At 38.6% G+C, this 25530-nt stretch overlaps 1 protein-coding gene across 11 annotated transcripts in view; it reads left to right on the top strand.

Moving 5' to 3' along the window:
• Positions 1-1135: 1135 nt before the first annotated feature.
• Positions 1136-25530, top strand: part of Mbnl3 (muscleblind like splicing regulator 3) — a 95380-nt gene continuing 70985 nt past the window's right edge. For 2 of the 11 annotated variants that reach the window (XM_076918598.1, XM_076918591.1), the window contains exon 1: positions 1366-1474. Coding sequence is in view for 1 of the 11 variants with exons in the window: in XM_076918595.1 (XP_076774710.1) it covers positions 2099-2104 (6 nt within the window). In the remaining 10 variants the exon portion in view is untranslated. Of the gene's footprint in view, positions 1274-1365; positions 1475-1995; positions 2105-2140; positions 2342-25530 lie in introns of those variants that run through there. The other 9 variants (XM_076918594.1, XM_076918589.1, XM_076918599.1 and 6 more) reach the window with 8 other exon arrangements.

Below are 25530 nucleotides of genomic sequence, written 5' to 3'. Positions count from 1 at the left end.
CTCTGATTATTTTGCATTTAACACACAGAGATTGATTTCTTGCCTAAAATGAGCTGAATTCTATTTGGATCAGTTCAGCAGAATTAAAAAGTATAATTAGCCTGAGAATTCACTTCGCTCCACAACCTAACTGCCACTTAAATATGCCCTGCAATGCTTTTGCACTTTGTGTAGAGCTTATAGAGCCGAGTTCTAGGCTGAAGCAGTTGATTGCATGCAGGAGAGCAGCCATGAATTGCTACGACCTCCTCGTTGACGATCCTGCATATGCGTGTGTTATCATCTACAATTGTCCTCATAAAATTAAATAAAAGCACGCGTTTATTATTGTGGGGCTCCAATTAAGAGACAGCTGGTGCTCTTATTATGCTTGCATTAAATTGAAACTTGTAATTTAGATGTCCAGATGCACACTTTAAAACCCAAGTATAAAACTGCGTTTGCTTTGTCCAGTTTCCATTCAGAAGTATCTGGAATCTTACCTCGAGGGCTCCTCCTCCCCGGTAAACTCCCTTGCAGTAGGGGAGCTGATCAACTGTTTTCTGCTCTCAAGTTCTTGGAGGGAAATAAAAGATCTGGGGTTTTATGGAAGGGAGGAGACCCAGGAAGGCAAACGGTGAGTATTTCACTCTTCTCGAGTTGAAATATGTACATATCGATCAAGGTCATTTTGGAATTTTCCTGGTACACTTCACCTGCCTCGGGAGTGTCTAGAAACCTATAGCTTCGCATTACAATTGCTTCTCTAGTTGGCACTGCAGTCGCTGAAGCTCTAGAAACTTTAGAGCCGGCTCGCGCTCCCGACCCGGGTGGTGTGTGCATGCTTCCCTCCGGCTTTGCCTCTGTACATCCTGAACCTTATGATTTGCCCCCATCCCCCCCTCCCACACACACACTTAATAATGCAATGACAAAAGCCACTCTAGGCGAGGGTTTGTGCAAGCTAGGGGCTTAGGGGGTGGGGTGGGGGGAGGCGCCACACCCCCTGAGAATAAAGCCCACGCCAGCAGTCTCCGAAAAGCAAGCGCGAAGGTACGACTCGCACAAAGACGAGATTTCACGACGCAAGTGCGTCCTACAGGAAGAAAGTGCCCCCAGTCGGAGCGGCGAGCAGGAGCGCGACTTTTTGGCGCTCTTTGCGAGCGAGCCGCAAGGAGGCGGAAGACGGTCCCGGGCTGGGGCGCGGGAATCGGGGCAGCGAGCGCCGGACGGGGGAGTTCCTGCGCGTGGCGTCCTCGCAGCGAGACGCCGCCGGAGTCGCCTGCTCGGAGAGGTGAGGTTGGACGGTGGCGGTGGCAGTGGCGGTGAGGGACGACGGCCGGGCGGAGTGAGTGGCGCTACCTGGCCGGGCGGGGCGGGGCCGACCCGGGGCGGCTGAGGGCGGCAGCTGCCGGTGACTCCTGGAGTTTGGCGTGAGTTGCCTTGCGGGTTCCGAAAAAACCAAATTGTCTCTCCGGAATGGCCGAGTGCTAAAGTGAGAGGCAGCGGGGGTCGGCCTGGGGAAGCGCGGGGGATGCGGGACTTTTGTGTGTGTTGGGGTACACGGTGGAGGGGTGCCGGGAGAACCTTAGGACACGCCTTTGACTCGGGGCCCGACTTTGGGGGAGATGAGGTGGGGGTGGGGGGGGTGGGATAAGGGCCGGTTGCCGCAGCAACTACGAACCTTGGCGGCGGGAGCCCCCCTCCTTGCCTGCCCCTGCCCGCCCTCCCGCTCCCCCGCTTGCCTGCCCGCCCGCGCGCGCCGGGGCCGCCAGGGAGCTGGGGCGCTCGGAGGTGTGCTCCGAGTGGACTGAACCAAGCGGATGCGAGCGCGGGGGGGGGGGGGGGAGGGCGTGCTCCCGGGCCCCTCCCGGAGCCAGTCGGCCAAGTTGGGGGGACCCCCCCCTTACGGAGGGCACGCCACAAACTAGGGTGTCCTCAGGCCCGAGGCAAAAGCGTGGGGGCCCGGGGACAGGGGGTTGGGGGCAGAGGTGGATGGCACCTTAGGGCTTGTGGTCTTGGTCCCCGGAGTTCCCAGCGCGTGCTGCTGGACTTGACACCGTACACCCCGCTGCTGCTGCTGACTTGGAGCCCGGTAGCACGTCCCAGCCCTGAAGTTATGGAGGTGGGGCGGGCTTTAATTTGCCTATATCTAAGGATTTCAGGAACCTCGCTTTAAAATGGCGGCATCCACTATACACCCCTGCTAAAGGCTCTCCCGGCACCGGGGCCACCTCGCGCAGCGCTGCTTTTTTGCTTCTCCTGCTAACAGATGGCATGTGCCGCTGTTGCTGCCTCTGCCCCTACCGCTGCCACTGAGAGCAGGGTCCCTTAGCCTCTGGGTTTGCGCTAGCGACGGAAGGTAAGGCTGCTGATGAGTTTGGGTTTATGAAACAGGCTGCCGTGCTAGGACGCCGATGAAACGCGCTGCTTTTTAAACTTTTTTTTCTACTCCCGTGAAATGGCAAACAGAAGGCGATTTAACACTGACTGCAACTTGTTGCGTGTTTTTTTTGTTGTTGTTGTTTTGTTTCTTGTTTTTTTTCCCTTTTTCCTTTTGCTTTCCCTCTTTTCTTCTTTCCTTCCTCTCCCTCCCACTTTCCTCTTTTTTAATTTAAAGGAACTTCCTGCATGGCTTGTCATTAGCAAACGCTTTCTCTAACTAACATTCCCATTTCCGTGGGATGCCTTAGCAGGGCCGCAGCAGAACTGCATCTCTTCCCTCCCCGTGTCAATCAATACATTTGGACAGCTTGCTTTTACCACCTGGAGCTGAAGGGCATGACGGCTCTACATTAGAGGGGAGTATTATAAAGGCAGCTTTAGCTTTTAGCACTAGACAGAATGCTTCTACGATAAGAAAATGACATTAAAACAGGGCTTCTACTGAAGTTTAACAGCAGGCCATTACTTGTGCTGTTCTATAATGGTTTCAACACACACATACGTTGTGTTTTTCAGAACACTGTTTAATTTTAAGTATGAACACACATAACATATACATGTGAATTTTTTGTTCCAATGGTTTTAGCGAGTTCTTTCTGTCTAGATGTTCTTAATTTCTATGTATACACTGGCCTCTGATCCCCACAGCCTTTCCATATGTGTATATAAAGTTCATGGGAAAGCATCAATTAAAATAAAACTGTTGCAAGATTGAGTTTTGAAATGATTGGTGATGATTGATCACAGTGCAGGCATCTTGGTTTAATTAGTAAGGCTTTGGGTGAGTACTGATATAATGGTTGGAAAACAGACTGCAAATATACCTGAGCCAATGACTGGACACCAACGCTTAATATAATTGATCCAGATATTTCCTCCTTCTGAAGAAAGGCATATTGACAATGAGCCTTACCAGAGACTTTGGCTTTTTCCTGACTATAGGCACATTTCCTCTTTGCCTGTGCAAAATTTAGTCCTTAAATAAACATTAAATGCTAAAGCAATTTAATTTTTTAAAATTTGTAATGCTTTGGGGAAATGCTTTTCCCAAATATTTAGAAACACTTCTCTAAGCATAGCCTAAATAGATTTTTGTCTCTAACCCAGCTGATATTATTATATTATATTATATTATATTATATTATATTATATTATATTATTGTGTTCTTGTGTGCCTTTTACTTCTCCCAAGCAGGAGAAACTGGAAAGGATGGAAAATGTTGTTTTGCACCTACTAAAGTCTACTACAGGTTTTCCACCCAGGTGCTGCGGTCTACCTAGAAACAAAGACCCATGCTGCTAACAATGGAATTTACTGTATAATAATTCCACACTGCTCTCAGAGACCCATGGGAAGCAATCACATTTGAAAAGGGGGTGCTAGAGAGAGAGCAATAGATATTTGCAAAAGAATGACAAAAATCAAATTTTCATTTTTAAACGATTCCAATTGTAGTCCTCAGTTCTATAAGCTGTGTGGTTGAATGACTTTGGGCCAAATATATCTTTATAAAAAACGGAAGTATTAGACCTTGGGGCCAGAACACTATAGGTGTGAGAACGTTTCCCAGTTACTGTTCTGCTGCCTTATATAGGGATGAGACTAGAGACTTTATATGAAAATGTGAGAGAGAATTGGTCCAGTGCTGGGCGGTGACTTTCTGCTTTGCTCTGCTTGTAAGAACCATTCTGTTTCTCTGATTTCTGTTCCTGCTTTAAGAATGCATAATGAGTCCCAGGACTGTTATAAATAGCTTTTTCTCAACTTGAAATAGCATTTCATAACAGCTTCTTTTTAAGGAGGATAAAACCTATGGCTGAGCTGGTAGCCAAAGCAGCCTGTGAGTGTATTTGTACCTATCTTGTAGTTAAATAATGTTTTATATACACCACTGTTTAATAAATGTTGAAGTATACAGGAAAGTAGGCAGTCTACAGTTCAGAAAGGAACAGATTTTGTGTACAGCTTTTAATTTAAACAGAAAGCCTTTTTGTACACTTGCAAGAACCTAAAACACAAAGTAGATTACAATGTGGATTCCCCTCATTGCATTCTGCTTTCCTAAAATGGGTTCTCTTGCCTCTCACTGTACTTCCAGGAACTTGTGAAAGTTACCCTTTTAGCCAGTAGATGTCTTATTATCTGTCCAGCTTTACACAATGAAGAAGTAAAATGCAGCTTGGAAATTAAAAAAAAAAAAAGGTTTTGTCTTTTCAGTGGCTGCACAGTACTACCCATTTGCTGGAATGGTGACAAGCTCTTGGCTGTTGTATGGATGTTGACAATATAGCTTAAAGAACAGTTCTGTTCTCCATTCAGCTGTCTTTGCATCTAGGAAAGAGGGGCGGGAAGAAAGGGCGTGAAAAGCTGTACCGAGATGAAGTTATTCATTCATCAAATTTTATACATACTCTGCTTCTAGTGAAAGAAAGTCAAGAAGGTGGCAGAGTTTTTCTTTTGAAATAAAAGATTCTGTCTGCTAGATTACAAACTGGGATTCGGTATATGTGAAGAATAAGTTACAGTGCATATTAGACAAATATCTTGCTCCTGTCCTGTTTGTTAAAACAATGGTCACTACCATGTTAAAATGCTCAAGAGTCTGAAAGTGATACAGGTTGCAATCACCTTTACTTCATAAAGATGCTTTCCATTTTGTTGGTTTTGTTGTTTTTATTTTGAGACAGGGTCTCACTCTATAGCTCAGGCTTGACCTCCTGCTTGTAATGTTCCGCTGGGGTTACAGGTATGTACCGGGCTGTTGAAGTACGACCATGGTTGAACAGACGGATTGAGACCATTACAAATGTGGTGTTTAAGGAAGTAGAAATCATAACTAATATCCCTCTGTGATATTTTTCTGTTTCTTCCTCGGTATGATATGATATGGAAAGCTGAGTTTCATAGTAAATTAAGTGGATTTTTTTATTCTAGGATAACAAACTGTGTCTGGGTACAAGTAGTTTCACTATCAAATAACCAGCAAACAAACATGAATTATGAGCAAGTAGAAGCAGTTGGATCTGCATTAATATAGACTTTCAGATCTATAGGGAACTTGATTGTTATATGGTATACTTATATCCGGGCCTCATGACAACCAGGGAACTATGCTGCAAAGATAACTTTAAGAATTAGGACATATAAGGTATCGATTACTTTGAACACATTTTTATAGTCATTTTTAATAGACACAGCATAAACCCATTGTTATTTTCTAGTTGACATTCAATTGAGGGATACTGCTTTTAAAAGATTGATGGACAAAAGAATACAATTCAGGATGGGATCTTATTTTTGTTTCAGAAAACAAAGTACTCCACAGTGTCTGGAAATATAGTTACAAGCATAACTTCGACTACCAGTGTACAGATTTGTGGCCAGTTAAGAATAACGTATGTAGCCACACATTGATTTCTCCATGAAATATAGAAAAATAGCTATTTTACAGTATTTTTCCATGGATAAATAAAAAAAGCAGGTGGAAATAAGCTATAGCAAATATTTTTATACAAAGGATCTGTCTCTGTTGCTTAGAAATCTTTAGCAGTTCACTTTAAGAAAAAGGGTGCATTTCTTACAACTAAAGAGGAAGCAACAATTAAGAAGAGAGACTTGATTTTTTTTTTTTTTTTTTTTTTAGATAGTGATAGGATCATTGTAATCCCAGGACTCGTTTGATAAAATGTAGTTGACACCGGCCTCACTGATTTCCCTAGACTAATTTTCAACTCCTAGGCTTAAGTGATTCTGTTTCTTCAACTCCTAAGAAGCGGGGACTACAGCCAAACAGCACCAACACCAGCTTCTCCAAACTCTTTATAACAACCATGAAAAGAAAAGTTAAGGGGAAGAGGATCAAGATTAGAAATTTAAGACTCAATTAGTCATGCTTGTTAAAATATATGTCCACTCTCAAGTCCCTTGCAGCAGGATTAAGTTGGCTGACAAGTAGAAGTGATTTGTTTATATTTTGGGGCAGGTCCTTTTTTTTTTTTTATTACCTGTACTGTGAGTGCAATTGTGTGTTGCCAGAAAGAGAATGCCTACAATTGAGAGAGGGCAGTCTAGATAGAAATGCAGGGGGCTAGCACTGGAGAATTCTGCCAGGCTATTTGATCTCCTCAAAGTCATGGGAGCATCCTAGAGACTGCTGGTGGGCTGGATTAGGTTCTTCAAATTGATTTTAATGTGTCTCTGACTGATGATGAGAATTCTGAGTTTCTTGGCTACCTACATTTATGAGGAAATTTTTCCCTTAGGCTCATTCAGGTGTCCTTAAGTGTAGCAGCAGCATAGCCTTGGTAGGTAGACTCATGGATCTTTTTACCTTATATTGTCAGTTCTTTCTCTTCTGGGTAAACGTTTTAGTCAATTAAGGAATAGATTGCATTTCTGATTTGCTTTTGCATTTTATCCATTCTTATCCTGTGATGTTAAGTAATGTTGTTTGTTTTTATTAACTAAAAATGAGGAATAACTTATATTTGGGTGAGTGTCTTGCTGAGGGCCATACTAGTGACTCAAAATGAGACCAGGGATACACATTCAATGACAGCTTTTAGGATGAGACCTCAAAGAGGGACCTGAAAGCTAACTGCTACTTTTCTGTCACCAGAAATTACATTTAATGTACAGCCTCTGCATCCTAGGCAAATCCTCTTCACCATGAAGTTATGTCAGTACAGTTCTTTTTAACAGGCTCCATGGATTAAAAAAGAAGAGACAAAAGAAAAACTGCTGCTCAAGTATGTCCTGACATGTGTGTTTTAGAAAGCGATAGAGACACAGGCGAAATATGAAAAGGAAAGGGGATACTGTCTCTTTTTCAGACACTGTCCATTTACAGGTTGGGTTTGGATGGGTTTCTAATTTACCAAGATGTGGGTATGAATGGTGTCTCTTTTTACTGTATCTAGAAAGCAAAACCCTATCAGAAAGGACAGGAGCTGCCATTTCTGATTCTCTGCAATCATCTTTTGTGCCCAGAGGACTATTGTGTTTGATAGAGCTCTTGTAGTTTCTCCTCATGTGGCAATATAAGAGAAATTACGCAACAGGATGCATTGGGGAACAGGGTGGGAGGGATACCTTGTTGGAAAACAAAGAAAAGCTTGAATTTCACCTTTTGTTTTTTAGACTGCAACCTTTATGGACAAAACAGCACACACACACAAAAGCAGAACAAAAGTGTCATATGGTGTGTGTGTGTGTGTGTGTGTGTGTGTGTGTGTGTGTGTGTGTGTAAAATAGAATTCCTCAGTTCTTTTCCTTTACAAAAGGACATAATGAATCTGTTGCTTTATTAAGGTTAAGCTTGTGTGGCAGGGCTGGAGAGATGGCTCAGTGGATAAGAGCACATAGTGAGCTTGTTAGAGGACAGGTGCTTGGTTCCCAGGATCCACATCAGGTAGCTCAAAACCATGTCTGGCCACCTCAGGCTCCTGCACTCTGCACACATCCACCCACTCATGCATACACATAATAAAAAATAATAAAAACAAGGTTTAAAAAAGATTAGGTTTGTAATCTAGAAATAAGTATAAAAGGACTTGGGAGACTAATTAGGAAAGGGGAAAAGAAATGGAGAAAGGCAATGTGAATAAGAGGAGGGTAATAGGGGATGCATATACGTGACATTTTATTCATATATAAAAGTGTAATAATGAAATACATCATTTTTACAATTAATATGCTCTATTGAGATGCTTTTATAAAGAAGGCAAAAATATTAGACTTGTATATCACAAAGGTGTTCTTCTGAGTTCTGTTTAAATTATGTAGAGATATAGTCAACAAGACCCAAGCATGAAGCTCACACCTCACCCCAGTACTAGCGTCAAGGGTTTGCCTTTGCAGCTATACCTATGTGCTTGTATCTTTGTGCTTGGTGTGAATGCTGATTTTGTTGCTAAAGGGTACATTGATGCTTTTGAAAATCCTTGCTGTCGGTAATTGATTAGAATCCCAAAGAAAGTGGGGGACCTATTTTTTTCTAAGCAAGCAATTTTAACAACTTAAACTCCCAACTCATTGATGACAACATCCCACCAGCCTTCTGCCCAAATACTTGGATAGCATAAAATAAGTCTTGTTAGTTCATCCAGAAGTACAAACTGAAACCTAGTGCACCTTATACAGCTATCTTTTATGTCTGTAAGTTTCAAATACATGAAAAGTGTGGGAGAGCTACTTGGGTGCTGAACCTGTGTGGTTTGATATGTTTTATGAATGGCTCTAGCGGTGGTCTCAGCTGTAGACAGATCTTGTGTCGGAAGTTTTTAAAGTAAGCTTGAGGATGGGTGCAGATTGACATGGACCATTAGTAAAGGCATGTTCTAATATCTACTGATCAGGTGTATGAAAACTGTGCTTCATAGTGCCGATCCTAAACTACCAGGAAAGAAGAGGCTGTATCAATAATTCTAGTATTTGACTCTAAATTGTTTTCCTAATTTTGTCTACTAGTCCAGCATTCATTAAAATGCAGCAAAATGTCCAAATGACAGGCTGTGTGACCTCTACTAAGTCCATAATACTTTGTAAGTTAAATTTGTCATTTCACTCATAGGCCATACAATAAATAGCCCTTCTTATGATCTGGTGTCTCTCTCCAAAGAAATCTCAGTAACAGTTTCAGCTATCTAAGAAAACAATTCAAATAAAAGTGCTTTAAAATGGTGACCAGCAATGACAGGAAATGCTGGTTGCCCTCGTCTCCTTCATAACTAAGCGAGGCCGCAGCTGGCTGACTGGCTTTAAACTTCCTGTTTGAGGGCTGCTTGGGTCAAAAGTAGCTGTGTTTTCCATATAGAGATTTTTTTTCTTTATTCTGTAAGGCCACAATAAATCTGTCACTGGACTGCATATTTTGTATATTTTATGGACTGAATCATGTGGTTTGAGTTTAATTTGGAAGGCAGTGCTTTTACAATCAAGATTTTTTTTTTTAACCCTGACATGTGCAGCTTTGGGGTCTGGGATTGCACTGGTCGCCAACATTTTATGACTTTATTTACACAATAGTGATTGCCGAGGAGGGCATTTCCTGCTAGTTAATGACTGGCTGGAAGGCCCAACAGTCCAAATCCAGGGGGAGAGGTCCATTCATTAAATGCCAAGAAAGAGCCTGACCTCTTTTTTCACGAACTGGTAGGGAGAAAGTGAAACTGCATTCTACCTTTTGAATTGCCCAGAACATGGAGAGCAGAGCTGGCTATGGAGGTGGGGCCTCCTGGCATGGGAAATGGGGCTTCTTTTTCTGATAGGAACATGCTAAACAGGTTCCAAACAGGGTCTTGGGGTAGGAGAGTATTTCCTTTAGGTTGTCAGTGCATAGAGATCCATGCAGAAAGTTGTGGGCCCCTAACTGACCATTAACTGTCTGAAAATGCTCAACTAGGAGGGGCTACAGCTACTTTAAAAAACCTGTACTATCGCATGATTGCGTTTCTTATTTGGTTGAATAACTGATTATGAGTAAAGTAGACAAAAACAACTTAGAAAGGGATAGAAAGAATGTCTTCATTCAGGGTCACACTTGAAAGGTACCAGCAGGTATACACATTCTTTGTTGTTAACTCCTGATATAACAAAGGGAAATACTATTCCCTTTATTTAGCATTTGTGGAAGTATCTTGAGGGACTGGAATAGTAACCATTTAGCCCATAACATCTCCGGGAAAGAGCTTTGCTCTTCTGTAATTCTTGCCTGCTGTAAACCAGCTGAAGTGTGAAGAACTTGGCATTGATTTAGAACAAAAACAGAATTAAGACCAAGGCTGAGTTCACATTTAGGAATCCCTGACTTCCTGGCCTGTCCTTCACTCCCCTTAGCTTGTTAAGCCTCCAATTTGCCGACTAGTTCAATGTTTATAAAAGATAAACATCTGTCCTTGGTTCTTTTAGTAGGTACATCCATATGAAAACAGTCGTGTGACACAGAACTTGCCTTACTCCTTTACTTGAAATTAAAGTTTTTTTTTATATCTTTCAGACTTTGTGGGGGGTATGAAGGACTGAGCTGGAGCTCTCAAATGCAGGCAATCACTGAAAGCCAGACACCTGGATTTCTTCACTGGATTGAGTGATCTGTCACACGCAGAGCAAACCAAATATTAAGTTTCAGTTTTAAGTCTGGCTAATGTCATCATATACTTTTAAAATATTCAGTAAGCTGGGGATTGCTGGTCATTACCAGTTCGCAAAATGAAAAGGGTTTTGAAGCTTTGAATGCTCTACAAAGAAACTGTACAGCCATTATAGTTGTTATTAGTAAATAGTTCCTTCAGCAGAGTTTTCAACAGAAAAGAAAATGATGAAATAGAGGCTCAAAACATGATTTTGTTTAAAAACTTGAATTCAAATGTTATAAATCACTAAAGTTTTACTAGATTGAATTAATGACAGTATTCTTACTTACAAACTGTTTTGGGCTAAGAGCCAACAAAGTTTTCCCAATTAGGTATCTTATTGGCCTGAATATTATATTCAGGCAAATTTAGCAACATGGCTGCATTTAAACAGCAATCCCAAAACCTTAGAGGTAGTTTTCTCTACAAATTTAATTATGCCTTTCATTTTTTGACACTATTATTCTGCTTAGCAAACTCCTGCTGTACAGTTAATCTAAAAGTGTACTATTTTAAGGTTTGAATACGTCAGTCTGAATCACTGGTGTCAACATGTGAAGATTTAACCTGCTGTATGTGGGTGTAATAATATTTCCTTGTTCTAGTTGCCTATTTGTTTTATCTTTGTAATTTCAAGTGTCAGGAAATGGCTGAGCAGCATTCAGTGTGATGCATATAGTCAGTTGCAGTTAGCATTTCTTCAGAACAAAACTACATAGACTGGATGGTAAGAAAATATCAGAACATATTATCTAATCACATAAGCCATTTGGGGTGAGGCTTACTTCAAATTCATGCACATGGGTATTAAGTTAGAATATAATGTGTATGACTATCTGTTGCTATCAACAAAAAGTTTACAAGTTAGTGTTTTAGAATATAGTAATTCAAACTAGGTCAGAATATTTTTTTTCTTTTTTGAATTTTTGAGAGGGCAGTGATCAAGGGATCCTGGGGCCTTTGGTGCCAAAATACTGAGTGATGTTTCCAAATATGTTTCTAAGATATTCATGGGAATGATGACTCAAAAGAAAAAAACCTTAAGACAATAATCATATCATCTTTCCAGTAATTAAACCCAGGAATAGAAAATGAAAAGGATTTACTCCGCTGACCAGACATGATATTAAGCACTGAGTACAATTCGGAGATTTGAATCATTCTTATTATAAGTGTATATTCCATCGAATCAAATCATTGGTGGGAGGAAGATGTTGTCATCTAGGGTACTGTTGTTTCTGTGGTAGGATCATAATGTCTTGTCTTCATCCTTCCTGTGGGCATCCTTTGGAGCCTTAATGCAGTACTGATTTGTCAGCTCTGAAGACTTGAAATGCCTTTCATCACTCACGTTTAATTGTTGAACTCATCACTGTCCTAAAAATAAAATCTCACTATTGAGGACTTAGCATCCATGGGTTTGTAACTCCCTCCTCAGAAACACTCCATGTATAGCCTAAGAATGAGAAAAGACATACATCTAATCATGGCGTGATTTCCAATCAGTTTAGGAAATGAGATGTAAAGACACCAATAAGCATGACAGACAAGCTATCAGCACAGACATCAGAGCATTGAATATGTTTATTCACTTTATTCACAGTGATAAAACAACTAAAATATGTTGGTGAGTGAATTTGTTTGCTAGACCCTAAGAGTGGTATTTCTTCTTATTAAATGTATTAAAGTTCTTTTTCGAAAGCAAAATTCCATATGTTTGGGACCAGAGGCCACCTTTGTCTATCATATCTCTTTGACCACCAGCCACATTTACAGAGTAGGTTGTATAAATGTATGTTAAGTGTTAGTTATTCAAAAGTTTAAGTTCCTGCAAGCATGTATGTAGTTGGTTATATATTTTAGGCAGAGAAGATTAGTCATTGTTTTGAGCATCAACTACACTTTTTCTTTAGCTTCCAGGAGTTGGGGGGATGTTATGGACTGTCTGGGAAATTAATAGTGAGAAGCCAAAGTCTTGACAGAGTATACCAAAAGCTGTTGAAATCGGAGCTATCATTCATGTAAATGTAGCATTCTAGGCCCCCCCCATCTGTTTTTAAATGGTATTGTACTATGTTGTGAAACATTCCTTACAAATAACATTTGAAACTTTTTAAAGATTTGCTACTTTTGCTTGGGTTCTTTAGATCACATTCCTCATTTTTCATGAACTATACTGGCCAAAGGAATATTCTGATGTTGGTATTGCTGTTGATGGACGTTTTGTGAGCTGTCATGAGGTCATCCTTTGGTTCCAAGAATTTCAAACAGTGATGATTGGGTATGAGGAAAAGAAAAGCCTGCTATCTCAGCTCTTAGTGGGATACCCCTGTTCAAGTCATCCCTCATCTTACATAAACAAAACAAGAAAATCAAACCAAAACAAAATGCAAACCTCTCTCGAAGTGGCAGGTTTTCTTTTTACAGTTGGCTTTCCCCAGATCCCTAGAAAGGAATTCTTGCTAAGCATGTTTCTAGAGTTTAGAGATTTCCTTTCCCTATCCAGAGCAGAACATGTTTAGGATAGGAAGTCAGAAAAATCAAATGACACTCATTGTTTCTGTGCTGCTACAGATCATTTCCTGACTTGCTTGGCATGGATGCTTGTATAGAATGTAACCACTAGAATCTAGATGTTAGGAGCTGAGGCTTCCCCTGACATGGGCTTGGTGATAGTGGAACACTTGGGTGGCACAGGAGAGCCTGTGTTTACAGCTACCTGCACCTCCAGAAATGTATTAGACTTTTAAATCAATCTTAATATCTGTAGGCAGGAGTTTATATATAGGAATAAAATTTGAACCCCCATTTTCACACCCAATAAAAATGTCCTATAAGAGGTGTTTATTCAGAGTCAACTGACATTTATTGAACAATTACTGTGTGCCAGATGGTCTGCTAGGTACTTTAATTTTGTTTTGACAAAAATTTCCTAGTATGAAATATAATTTGTTTTAGCCAATCAGGTATTCTCTTTGGTGTCTCATACATGCCCTGCTAAAAACTGTACCCCCAAGTCTTTTCATACCTTTTACATATATCTCCCATGCAAGCCATACATTCATACTCATCTCATATTCTCTTAATGGTTTGGGGACGAGCTTCTTATCTGTCTGCCTTTATTTTCAGATGTTGGCATTATTGGTGTGAATCACCACAGCCATCACAAACCTCTCCTCTTTGAGGTTATTGTACAGGTACCAATGATCAAAACTAGCGTTTCTCAATAAGTTTATTTTACCACAGGCTCCGGGGAAACATTTTTTTTAAATTTTTGTTTTAATTAAAATGTAATTACTTCATTTTCCTCTTTCTCTTTTCTTCCCCCAACCCTTACCATATAACATCCTTCCTAGACACATACATACAACCAGCACAGTCTATATAATGGCACATGTGTGCGTATGGTTTCAGGGATGACTGCTTGTTATTGAATAACCAAGTTGGTCCTGGGGATGTTCCTGGGGAAGATTATCTTTCTCCTGCTCTTAGCATTTCCTTAGTTGCCTGTAGCTCTGTAGCCCTTTATCTAGAGTCATAGCCCCTTCTGTGTTAGTTTGTCAAGTGGTATTGTCCTTGTCCAGCTCATGTGTACACAGTCATATCTTTGAGATTACCTGGGTGTGAGCCCCATGTCATTTCTAGAAGGTGCATTTTTACAGAAGCCTCGTGTCATTCCTCTGGTTCCTATAATCTTTCCATTCCTCTTCTATGTTCCCTGATCCATGGGTGCAGGAGTCGTGTTGTAGACTTATTAATCAGTGCTGTCTGCATTTTGGTCACTTGTGCTTTTCTATAACAATCTTTGCTGCAAAGGGAAGTTCCTTCGATGAGACACTGGAGCCGGGCCTAAGTGTGGGTATAATGATAGATGTTTAGAATGTAGGGAGGAATTATGCCGGTTTAGTAAAGCGGTGGTTGTAGGTTCTCCGCTAAGATCCATGACCTCACTAGCCAAAGGCAATCAGCTAGGTTTCCAATAACAAATATCATGTCCTCCTTATTGAGCAGGCCTTAAGTCCAAATAGAGAACTGTTAGTTACTGCCAAAGCGTGCATGCATAGTATGGCTACAGACGAGACCACTGTTAGTACAGGTGGGAAAATTTCATTAGAACTATATACGTATATGTACACACATAGACTGTATATAGTATATGTAACTTTAGACTATTCCTTATGTCTTTTAAAACACCCTTACTGTTAATTTTCTATCTTCTCTTGTTTTCCTCCAGTGTTCGCCTCCCTCCCCTTCCCAAACCAAAGCTCTCCCTATAATTTTTCCACTTCTCCCTTCAAGTTACATATATCCTGATATTCTCATCTCTAGTGCTACCCCTTCTATGGTCCCTTTTTGCTTTCCTGGTTCTGTGGTTACTGCAAGTTATAAACTCACATCTGAAGGTTTGGAGTTTGGAGGTGCAGATGAGAAAGAACATACAACGTTTGTCTTTCTGGGTGTGAGTTACCTCCCTCAGTATAATCTTTACCCTTCCATTTACTTACCTGCAAATTTCACGATTTCATTTTGAAAGAATGTTTCTTAGATGTAATGCCTGAGAATTCATGATTGAAATAAATACCACATTCCAAGGATTAAATTGCATTAAAGTGATATATATGGTCATATAAAGTTGTGTGTCCCCTTCTAAATATAAGCATTTGGCTTTCTATGCCTCTCCTCAAGCTACTATGCAAACATCACTTGTTGATAATAATTCATGAATACTATATCAAAATAGTTTAATGACATTCTCAGAGTGCACACCCAATAAAATCAGCAGAAACTTAGAAGATTCTCCTTAATATGGAAAAAGTAGGTTTCTGAAATGGCAATAAAAATTTTACTTTTTAATTCCATGTTCATGCTTTCTGATTTCAATTTATCCTTCCCATGTTCATCCCTTTTTTATCTCCTTCCTCCCTTCCTCTTTTGTTTCTCTGCTAAAGATGAAACTCAACCAACTCCTCTATATGGTTTCCATTTCTTCTTTACCATTTTACTCTGGAGAAACTAGATTTTTATGTAATCCCATGTAGAGAAAGAGCTTAAATGGTCTCACACTTTGATTCTGTGGATGTCCTCTTTCTTTGTTCAGTTGAAACCATGAGTCAGGTAATAATTATTACATAAAGTATGGATGAGATTATTAAGTCTGTGACAATGGGTTTGCAACTGTTTGCTTCTTAACTGGTAGGGTTGCAAAGAAAAGCAACTTCCTATCACTTGTTTAAGGCTATCGTTTTGAGGAAATCAGTTTGATAACCAAGTTGTGAACTCTAGACAGCCTTAATTATTTTTTTCTGATATCTCTTCAAAAGCTTTGCTCTACATTACCAAACAACTCCCACTCATAGGGACATCTATCCTCATGCAAGGATTTGCTGTTAGATTCTTCTTATAATTGCTTACTAGATTCAGCAAAGAAATTGAATTGGTAGGTAGATGCTTCTGAGTTTTGAGAAATATTAATAGCATGCATTCTCAGTATACTGTTATTCAGTAGAATTATATAATTTATAAAGGTTCACACATTGAAATGAAAAGAATTAGAATAGAAAACCAACAGAAAAATGTATTTCCCCATAAGTCTGTGTTTTGCTTTGAGAGTCATGTATGTGCATGCACATGTGTGTGATTAATATTGTAATAAATACCAAAGAAATGACGACTTGTTTGTTGAGCTTAAGGTGGAAAAATTCCAGCAAGGAAGACAAAGGTGAGTGATGAGAGAGGATTTCCAAACATAGCCCTCTTAAAATGGCCTTTCAGTAAAAGCCTTGCCTCTACCTCTGGCCATCTGCATTGCATTCAGAGGAGCATTTACTTTAGAATGCCAAGTGCTTTGTCTTTCTAGAAAGTGGGGAAGTCTGGTTTTGTGGGGTTCTAAGGCCTATTTGCTTCTAAGCAAATTCTGTTCATTTTTTCTTGTGTAAGTTCACCATCAGAACTCCTTCTTGTCTCCCAGCGCAAACTTCACATTATGTTTGTTTAATGTCACCTCTTAGTACACCTCAAAGTACCTGTGTGAACGAAGGACAGATAGAAGTTCCAGCATATCCTCTACACCTAACCAAGGGTTTGATTCATGCAACAATTAAATTGAAAATTCTACTCTTTTCTATGTGTAATATGAACAGTTCATACAACAGAGGAGGTCATTTATGTGACTTCAGTCAGGATGCAGCATAACTTCCTGTGAAACAAAAAAGCAGCTCTCCAAAACCCAGGAAGCAAAGGTAAGCACACCATTCCAATTTGACTTCTGCAATCAACTTCCTGTAGCATACCAACCCTGGGATCCTTCTCAAACACTGCCTGAGAAACTCACTATATCTATAACTTTAGGAAACTTCCTCAGCCACAAGTATATTAGTCACTGTGTTGTCTTGTTTAAAAAATCTTTACAGATGACCTATCAATTACAAGTTTGCAATGGGACATTCTAAGTGCAAAATACTTTGCTGTCCCTGCCACAGCAGGAACAAATGCAAATATTCACTGGTAGAGTCTTAACTTATACGTCACCAAGAGGTCTAAAGGGTCTTGCTTTATTATATGTATATTTTTTGTGTGTGGTAGCTATGAATCTGTTCGAATTGATTCTCCCTATGCAATAACTGGCCTAAAATAAAATACTTAATCATATGAATTTACTTAAGTGTGTTAGATGATAACCAGTTTTTAGTTTCAGAGTGGCGCTAACTCCAGAGCCATCAACTAGGAAATAACAGAATGAAAGTAATATTGAGGTCATGTTAGGAAGTGGCAGGAAGAAATGATACGATGCTGCTGTTTTCCTATGCAACTTGAATATTCTGTATCTGAAATGCTTGAGACCAGAAGTGTTTCAGATTTAAGGTGTTTTTTTTTTTTTAATTTTGGATTATTTGAATATGTACACTGAACTATGTTTGGAGTTAGACCCAAGCCTAAACCTTAACTTCATGTATGTTTCATATATACCTTGTAGGAAATTTTATATATTAACATATAAATTTGCACACAAAGCAAAGTTTTATTGTATGGAAGTTTCTGCTTAAGGCACTATGTCAGGGTTTTGGGTTTTTTTTTTTTTTTTAAAGCCTTAGTTTTCTGTACCATGGTACAAGCTTTTTGGATTTTACTTATCAGATTAGGGATGTTCAGCCTGTAGTAACAGCCACTCATTCTATTCCAGGCTCTTTGGTAAGCAATTTACAGACAGAGCCACTCCACGTGCTAGGTGTTCTTATTATTCTTATTACAGATGGGGAATTCCTGAGCCCTGAGAGATTAAGTAACATGCCTAAAGACATTATGCTAATAAATAAAATCATTACTACCAAAACTTAATGCCCTAACTCCAGAGGCTATCTATTTGTATAGACCTCACATTTGCATTAGGCAAGTGTAAACCTGGTTTGGGAACTTGAGTATGCTACCCGAATTTTCACATATTGGCCAACTATGATTAAGAATTGCATAAAAATGAAAAACATTTGGAACCTCACATGACAGATTTTACAATTTACTTCCAAGTTATAGAATTATATGGTTAAAGGGGGTAGGGAAAGAAGCATCATGAAATAACTATACAATTGTTGAGAATAAGTGTGCTTGGGCCAAAACTCTCAGTAACAGCATCCTTAAATGTTGTGGACTTTTACAATGTGAGGTTTACTATGACAGTGCCTGATTTGTTCTTCTAGTTTTTAAAATTTTTATTTTATGTGTATTATTATTTTTATTGCATGTATGTATGTATGTATGCATGCATGTATGTATGTATGTATGTATGTATGTGTACCACATGTGTGCTTGGTGCTCTTGGAGGTCAAAATAAGGAATATGATACTCTGGAACTGGAGATACAAATGGCTATCATCTATGAGTGTTGAGAATTGAACCTGGGTCCTCTGGAAGAGTAACCAATGATCTTCACCACTGAGCATCTCTCAAACCACAGCTCCTGGCATTTTGTTTTGAGACGGGGTTTCACTACGTAGCCCTGGCTGGACTAGAACTAGTTGAGTAGATCATGCTGGCCTTAAACTCATTAGAAATGGGCTTGTGTCTGTACCCTCGAGTGTTGTCAGCTTTACAGTTTTTATGCCCTTTCAAAGAAGCTCTATACAGCTTTGTTACGTCCTCAATCTCCCCATCTGTACTCAATTACTAAGGGGCTTCTTCTGTCTATGAACTTACCTATTCTGAACATTCTCTTGAATGCCAGGATAAAAGGCCATACCTGGCTTTTCCTAATATTTTAGTAAGTATGTTTTATTTAGAATATTTTAATGTAAAGTGGTGAATGCATAGAGCTTATTCACTGCACATTTTAAACCATGGTTTAGCCTGGTGTTGTGATTGATTTATAGCTACAGCACTCAGGAAGCTGAGGTGTGAGTTCAAATCCAGCCTAAGGTACAAAGCAAATTCAAAATCAGCCTAGGATATACAGGAGATTCTCTCTCAAAATAAAAACAACACCAACAATAAATGACAAGATTTTGCCCCAGATATTTTACTCTCTGATGTTTTTTTCATTTTAACTTTCCTTTTGATCTAGCTGAAGGCTTTTGGTTGCTCTTACTCTTCTATTTGTTGTTTATTCTATATATTCTACCAGACATACACCACAAATCAGCCATGTGTCTAGGTTCTGAAGATGATCTAGCAACTGATCAAGTGTTGAAACGAATGTAGTGTTAGAATGAGGAGCCTAGGTTATTTTCTATAAGCTGAAACATCACAAAGAACTGTTATAATTTATCAACTTAGATGTTTTTTTCTGACTTAATCTTATTATCTAAAAAAATTTTACTCATACAGGTCATATGTGGGTTGTATGTATATATTTGGAATTATATAAACATATGTGCATATAGCAACAATTAATTAAAAAATAAAGAGGTCATGGATTTGAAATAGAGCTAACAGGGGTATATGGAAGGGTTTGAAGGAATGATATGGAAGGATGAAATGATATAGTTCTATTGTCATAACAAAAAAGAAAAGAAAAATGCTGATTTGGATAGCAAAAAAGTAGATATAGCTCAAATATGAGTCAATTACTGATTAGATGCACAAAGATACGGTATGCTTACATATAATTCAAGAACAAAAACAAACAGCAGGAGCTAGAGAGATGACATGGTGATTTAAAACAGTTGCTGCTCTGGCAGAGGACTGTGTTTCAGTTCTCAGCACCCAAATGGCAGCTCACAAACATTTGGAACTCCAATTCCAGAAGATTTAATGCTCTCTTCTGTCTTCTGCAGGCACGTCACACAGACAAACACATAAAATAAAATACTCTTAAACAATGTAACTATAAAAAAAAAAAAGCCAGAAGAGCATACTGCTACACAACATGAGCAAGCCATAAAAACATTACCTGATCTCAGAAAGCCACGTGCTGTATAATTGGATTCATACTGAATATCCAGAAAGGACAAGTTCATAGACAGAGGAAACCCACTAGTAATTGTGCATGGATGGAGGGATGGGGTTATATCTGAGTTGTATGGGGCTCCTTTTTAAGTAGAATTAAAAACTGTAAAGGTCACAGCACTGATCGTTTCAGACTTTGAATTGTAATTTTGCACAGAGCGTATTATGTATTACATATGTTACATCCCAATCAAGCCACCATTACGTGCTTACTATAATCTCTGGTGAAACTTATTTTCATTTTGAGGACTACATGAGTTACACCAATAGAGTTGATCTATTTTTAAAGAAAGGTGATCAATTGGAACAGCTTTGGAATCCTGTTGATTCTATGACCTTTGTGAGAAAGTTGAAGTCTCAACTGAAGTCCTCATTGGACCATCTTCTTTTTTTTAGGTAGTGGGTATTTTTTGCTGTGTATCCTCATACGTACATCAAAACTCAACTTTTTCACCATGGAGCACAGTGCCTTTTGTAATCCAATTGTTCATTACTTTTATTCTTTTACCAAGTTTCTTGAGAATTTACTAATACAAATTATTGAGACAGACACGGAGATGAACAAAGATTTTATTTGTCTCAAGGATTTCATGGTCAGGCTTACAGTTGAGTATCATTTGAACAGGGCAGTAAGTGCTGATATGGCGTGGACTGACCTGTATTTCAGAGAAGCTGAAACCTTGAGGGTTGGTCTGTCTGAATCTGGTCTCTTCAAATGGCTAGTATGCACATTGTATATGGGACATTTTTTCCTACATTTGAACCCATCCAATAACAAGTCATCACACATTTTACTAAGATATTGAAGTTAAAGGTTATTTTTTCCAGCATATCAAAGGCCCATGCATTTTACCATCAATGAAATATATGTTTTATTAGTAAATGAAACTTAAGTAGAGCTATTATAAACATGGCTTGCCACCTCTAGACATCATTTTATATCTTGATGGAGCTTTGGATAATCTCTATATATTTATAAAAAGTATTTGAGTTCCTTATGTGTGTTAGACCCAGATATTATGCATTTTGCACCCAGGAGAGGCAGTACAGATTAGTCACTGACAGCAAACATTCTAGAACATGTCCAAATTTGATTGTAACTTTTCTTCTGCAAAACTTTGAGCCAACTTACTTAATCTCTCTGTGTGTGAATTTCCTCATTTGTTAAACAATGAAGTACGGGAACCTGTCTTACAGGATTGCTTTGAGCAATGAGTAAATTAGTATATGTGTATGTGTGTTTAAAACAGTGCCTAGCACATAATACCAATTGTGTGCCCATTTGCTGTTGTTTTTGTTGTTGTTTAATTGAAATTTTGTGCTTTTTTTTAGCAAAATTTTCAAAATTATTACATAATCACCTTTACATGACATACAAAAGATAGAAGACGGATGATTAGCTTTCTCTAAGCAAACCACCTAAGTACTTAGGTAACTGTGTGTGGAAATGGGAGGGCAGCTCAATGTTCCTTCCTATTTATTTATTTTCCAAAGCCACAGAGAGTTAAAAGTTGCATGCCTATTTCTTGTCAGTGAGATCATTAAAATAACTCACATATGATCCTGTGCCAAAGCATCAGCACATAATTTAAAATCTACAAGAAACAAAGCACACAACAATGTTATTTATACTTCTCAACTGGATTTATGCCGTCTTGTTTGTAAGGCTTGTGACTTAACTATGGCCTTTTTTCCCCATCCAATGGTGTCATTGTTCCCATGCTATCTAGGAGCTAAATTTCTCTAGTGAACTTCAGACATGTACTGGGGAGAAACTGTGGCTTTTTTTTTTTTTTTTCAATATTTAGGAGTTTTTTTAAGTCTAACATTGACATGCACAAAGTGTTTTAGAATCATGATGAACTGATGTTGAGTTGCTGATTTTTGTCTTAGTGTGGGTTATTGGTAGACTTTCATGCTTATATATTGTTTTGAGATTATCACTTCTAGACCAGAAATGAAGTAGTCATTTAGGTTTGAGCACTGGTGAGAAGAGTGGAGCAAGAGGGAATGAAGAAGATACTTTGTCACTGACAGTGGAGACCTCTTGGGACTTGGGACATGATGTTGCATTAAGTGGAGTACAGTCAAGGGTCCCTGGTAGATCTACTTTGAGCTTTTAACTACTATGAACCAAGTAGTTAACAATATCTTCATCATCTTTAAGTCAGTGTTATGTTTATCATTAAATGCAAGTATTTTTCATGTTGTGTACACTCAGCAGATATATTAAGTACCAATATACATTACTGAGTTAATTATACTTCAATGTTAAACATTGATAATGTTTATTCTGTTAAATTCTCGTAAACAAGGCGGAGTGCAGCTCAGTAGTAGTGTGTTTGCCTAGTTCAAGAGGCTCTGTTTCTTTGTGTGTTTCTGCTCATCTCTTTTCATCTTCATCACGTTATACTTTTCCTGGTTCAGTCTCTGGGGAAAAAAGTCTCATCTTCAATTTGCTCATTGATTTGAATGCAACTAAACTCTCTCATATCCCTTCACATGGTACATATCGCATGTATGCGAAGGGATTGAATGTGTGGTATTCATTAGCAAGTACCTAACACAAAGTAGTAGTTCTATTTTCCAGGAGCATGCTTTAGTATGACTGTGTAATAGGGAGATGGTATTAGACTACTTCCTAATGGGTTAGAGACCAGAGGACCCTTTCTCTTGTTGACCTTCTGACCAAATTCAGCAGCAAAAATGACTTCATAGACAGGTATCCAATCTGATTAGCTAATACCTATGCTATAAATATTAAATATTTTGAACAACATTCCTGTAGAGATATCAAGTGCCTGTCCCAACATTATGCCATTTTGATTTCTGGAATCTACAGAGGTTTTTTCTGCATTTTTCTCCTGTTTGGCTTCCAAAATTTAGTTAAGATTCTCTGAGAATAGCTATATTCCATAAAGAGATAGGGTGTAATCCCCAGACCTCAACTTCTACCAGAAAGTTCAAAGACAGTAAAGAAAACTTTTTTAAAAAGAGCATTGTGAAGTAATTTATAGCCATAGGTTTTTTTCCATTTTTTTATTGGATATTTTATTTACACTTCAGATGCCATCCCCTTTCCCCACCCCCCTTAGAAAGCCCCTATCCCAGGACCCCTTTTCTTTTTTGCCTTTATACATGTTTTTAATGTTAATCAAAGGCTTTATAAGTTTGATATTGCTCGATCAGAGGTGTAACCCACTACCCAACCTAGATATATCAACTATCTTTGACTGGTGGAGATACATGAACATCTGCCTCCCTGTCTCCCCCCTCTTTCTCTCTCTCATCACTTACCTTCTCCTCTCCTTCTTCTCCCCCTCTTCTTACTCCTTTTCTTCTTAGTACCCCTCAAACCTTAGCTCCTCCTACATATCACCCTTCCTGTTAAAATGAAACTTTTCTCTCAAAATACAATTAGAGCATAATTATGCCAATTTGTACCAGTGAGGTACAAGATACTCCTAATACCCAGTCCATCCTTTTGTTGACTAACCAGCACCTCTGTCGTCTATCCTAACTAAAACATTTAGTTCTGAACCCGGCTTTAGGATGAATGTCAGCTGACGACCATCCACTCAAATCTTTTCTCTCAAGGTTAATAGCCAGGATTGGCTATGAGGCTATAAGTTTTCAACCCCGTCAGAAATCCAGAATAACTGAGTTAACTATAACTGTGGGAAGCACAAAGTATAGCTTCTAAATTCATGGCTTTGAGTCTATTGTTAGGGAGTTTTCTATATCTTCTTTAGAAATAGCTGAGAGGAGTTAATAGCCATAGGTTTTTAAAAGTTGGTATATCCTAACAAAACACATGAAATACAACCAATGTCTTCTTAAGAATTTTTTTTCTTTTTTTATTTTTAAAGCCACATCACACCATTCATTTGTATTATATAGTTACTAAGGCTTGTCCCTACAGTGGTTTCAGTATCTTTTTTTTGGTTTTTGCTTTTTATTTCTTTTTTTAAAATTTTTTTCCCAATCTGCTTTTATACCATTTTAATTACATGCAAATATTAAAGTCAGTTCTAGTTGAGGAACTAGCAATACAGTAGATGCAAATAGTCAAGGAACAAGCAAGACCATAAACACAAATAGTCAAAGAACAAGCAAGGCAATAAACAGAGTCCTGTGACACCCCTATCATCACTGTTAGTAAAGAAAACTTAATTGTAAAAAGTAGATTTGAAGACTCTAAATGCTGAGTCTTTGAAGATGATCTCACCACATGTTCAACATGTCCAACTGTTTCTTTTGATGGTTTAGGTTACCAGGAAAAGCAGAATTTTCCCCTCACTATTCTGTTATGGAAAGCAAAACCAAAGTTTTACAAAGTGTTTCAGAAAGCTTTCTTTTCACACCGATAAAGGGGTAAATACTAATGAGTGAGGGGTTGACTTTTCAAAAGTTTATTCATATTCACATTGTCTGATAATTTTTCAATAAATCAGAAGTTGCTGTAAAAGGAATTTATGTAGTTGTGTAGTTTCTGAGGGACTGTAAATAATGAAATTGTCATAGCTATTTAGGTGTTGAGAAAATTATTTTGAGACCAAGAGTGGTACTTGTTGAAGTGACTTCTTTAAGGTGCTTGAGGGTCATAAAATGTTTCTGTTTGAGATTACTTACAAAAAGGAAATGTGTGTAATACCGAGGGGTGGAACACAAGTATAAGTATGCAAGTTGTTTATATTTCATATATAACCTATATGTATAGGCTGAAGGTAATTTCACACATTATTTAACTAAATTTGTACATGAAACAAATTTTGATGACATGGAATTTTCCACTTGTGGCATCTTGATAGTACTCAGACTATTTCCAATTTTGAGTTTTTAGATGCTCAACCTATACTGGCTTTCTGTGAAAATACTTAACAACTTGTAGAGTTTGTGGGGTGAAAGAATGAAAAATATCGCTCTTATTATGTAGAAATGAGTGAAAATTTAATTTGATTGTCTGCATGGTGTTTACCAAGGCAAAAAAAGACAATTGATATTTTGACAAGACTTCTATCAAAGGTCTTTTTTATTAAGCACAGTGTTTTAAAAATCCATCTAATATTTCCATTAATTAAATCAGTTTCTTATGTCTACTGCTTTCAGACATTAGTATTCTTTATGTTCCCTTACACACACACACACACACACACACACACACACACACTCGCATGAGCTCTGTCACTGAGCTCTCTCCCCATATCTTTTTTGATTTTAGACAGGATCATACTGTGTGTACTGTCTTGAGCTTATTGTGTAGCTAAGGGTGATACCAATTTTGCTATGAAGCTCATACTGATCACAAGCTCAAAACTCTGATGCTTCTGCCTTCTAGTGCTGGGATTACAGGCTCTTGCCACCACTCCTGGATATTTTGGGATTCATATTTCCATGCCACTTACACGTTAACATTTTTCAGCAAGTATTTTAAAAGGCAAAATGAAAGCTTAGCCTACATTAGATTTGAGACCCATGCAGAACATGCTTGATTATGAGGGAGAAATTGGTAGAAATTTCTATGCAAATGACTCAAAT

The sequence above is a fragment of the Arvicanthis niloticus genome, chromosome X, assembly GCF_011762505.2.
Source record: "Arvicanthis niloticus isolate mArvNil1 chromosome X, mArvNil1.pat.X, whole genome shotgun sequence".
NCBI lineage: Eukaryota > Metazoa > Chordata > Mammalia > Rodentia > Muridae > Arvicanthis > Arvicanthis niloticus.
The sequence above is the reverse complement of the archived record's forward strand: the minus strand, read 5'-3'. Positions and strand labels throughout refer to the sequence as shown.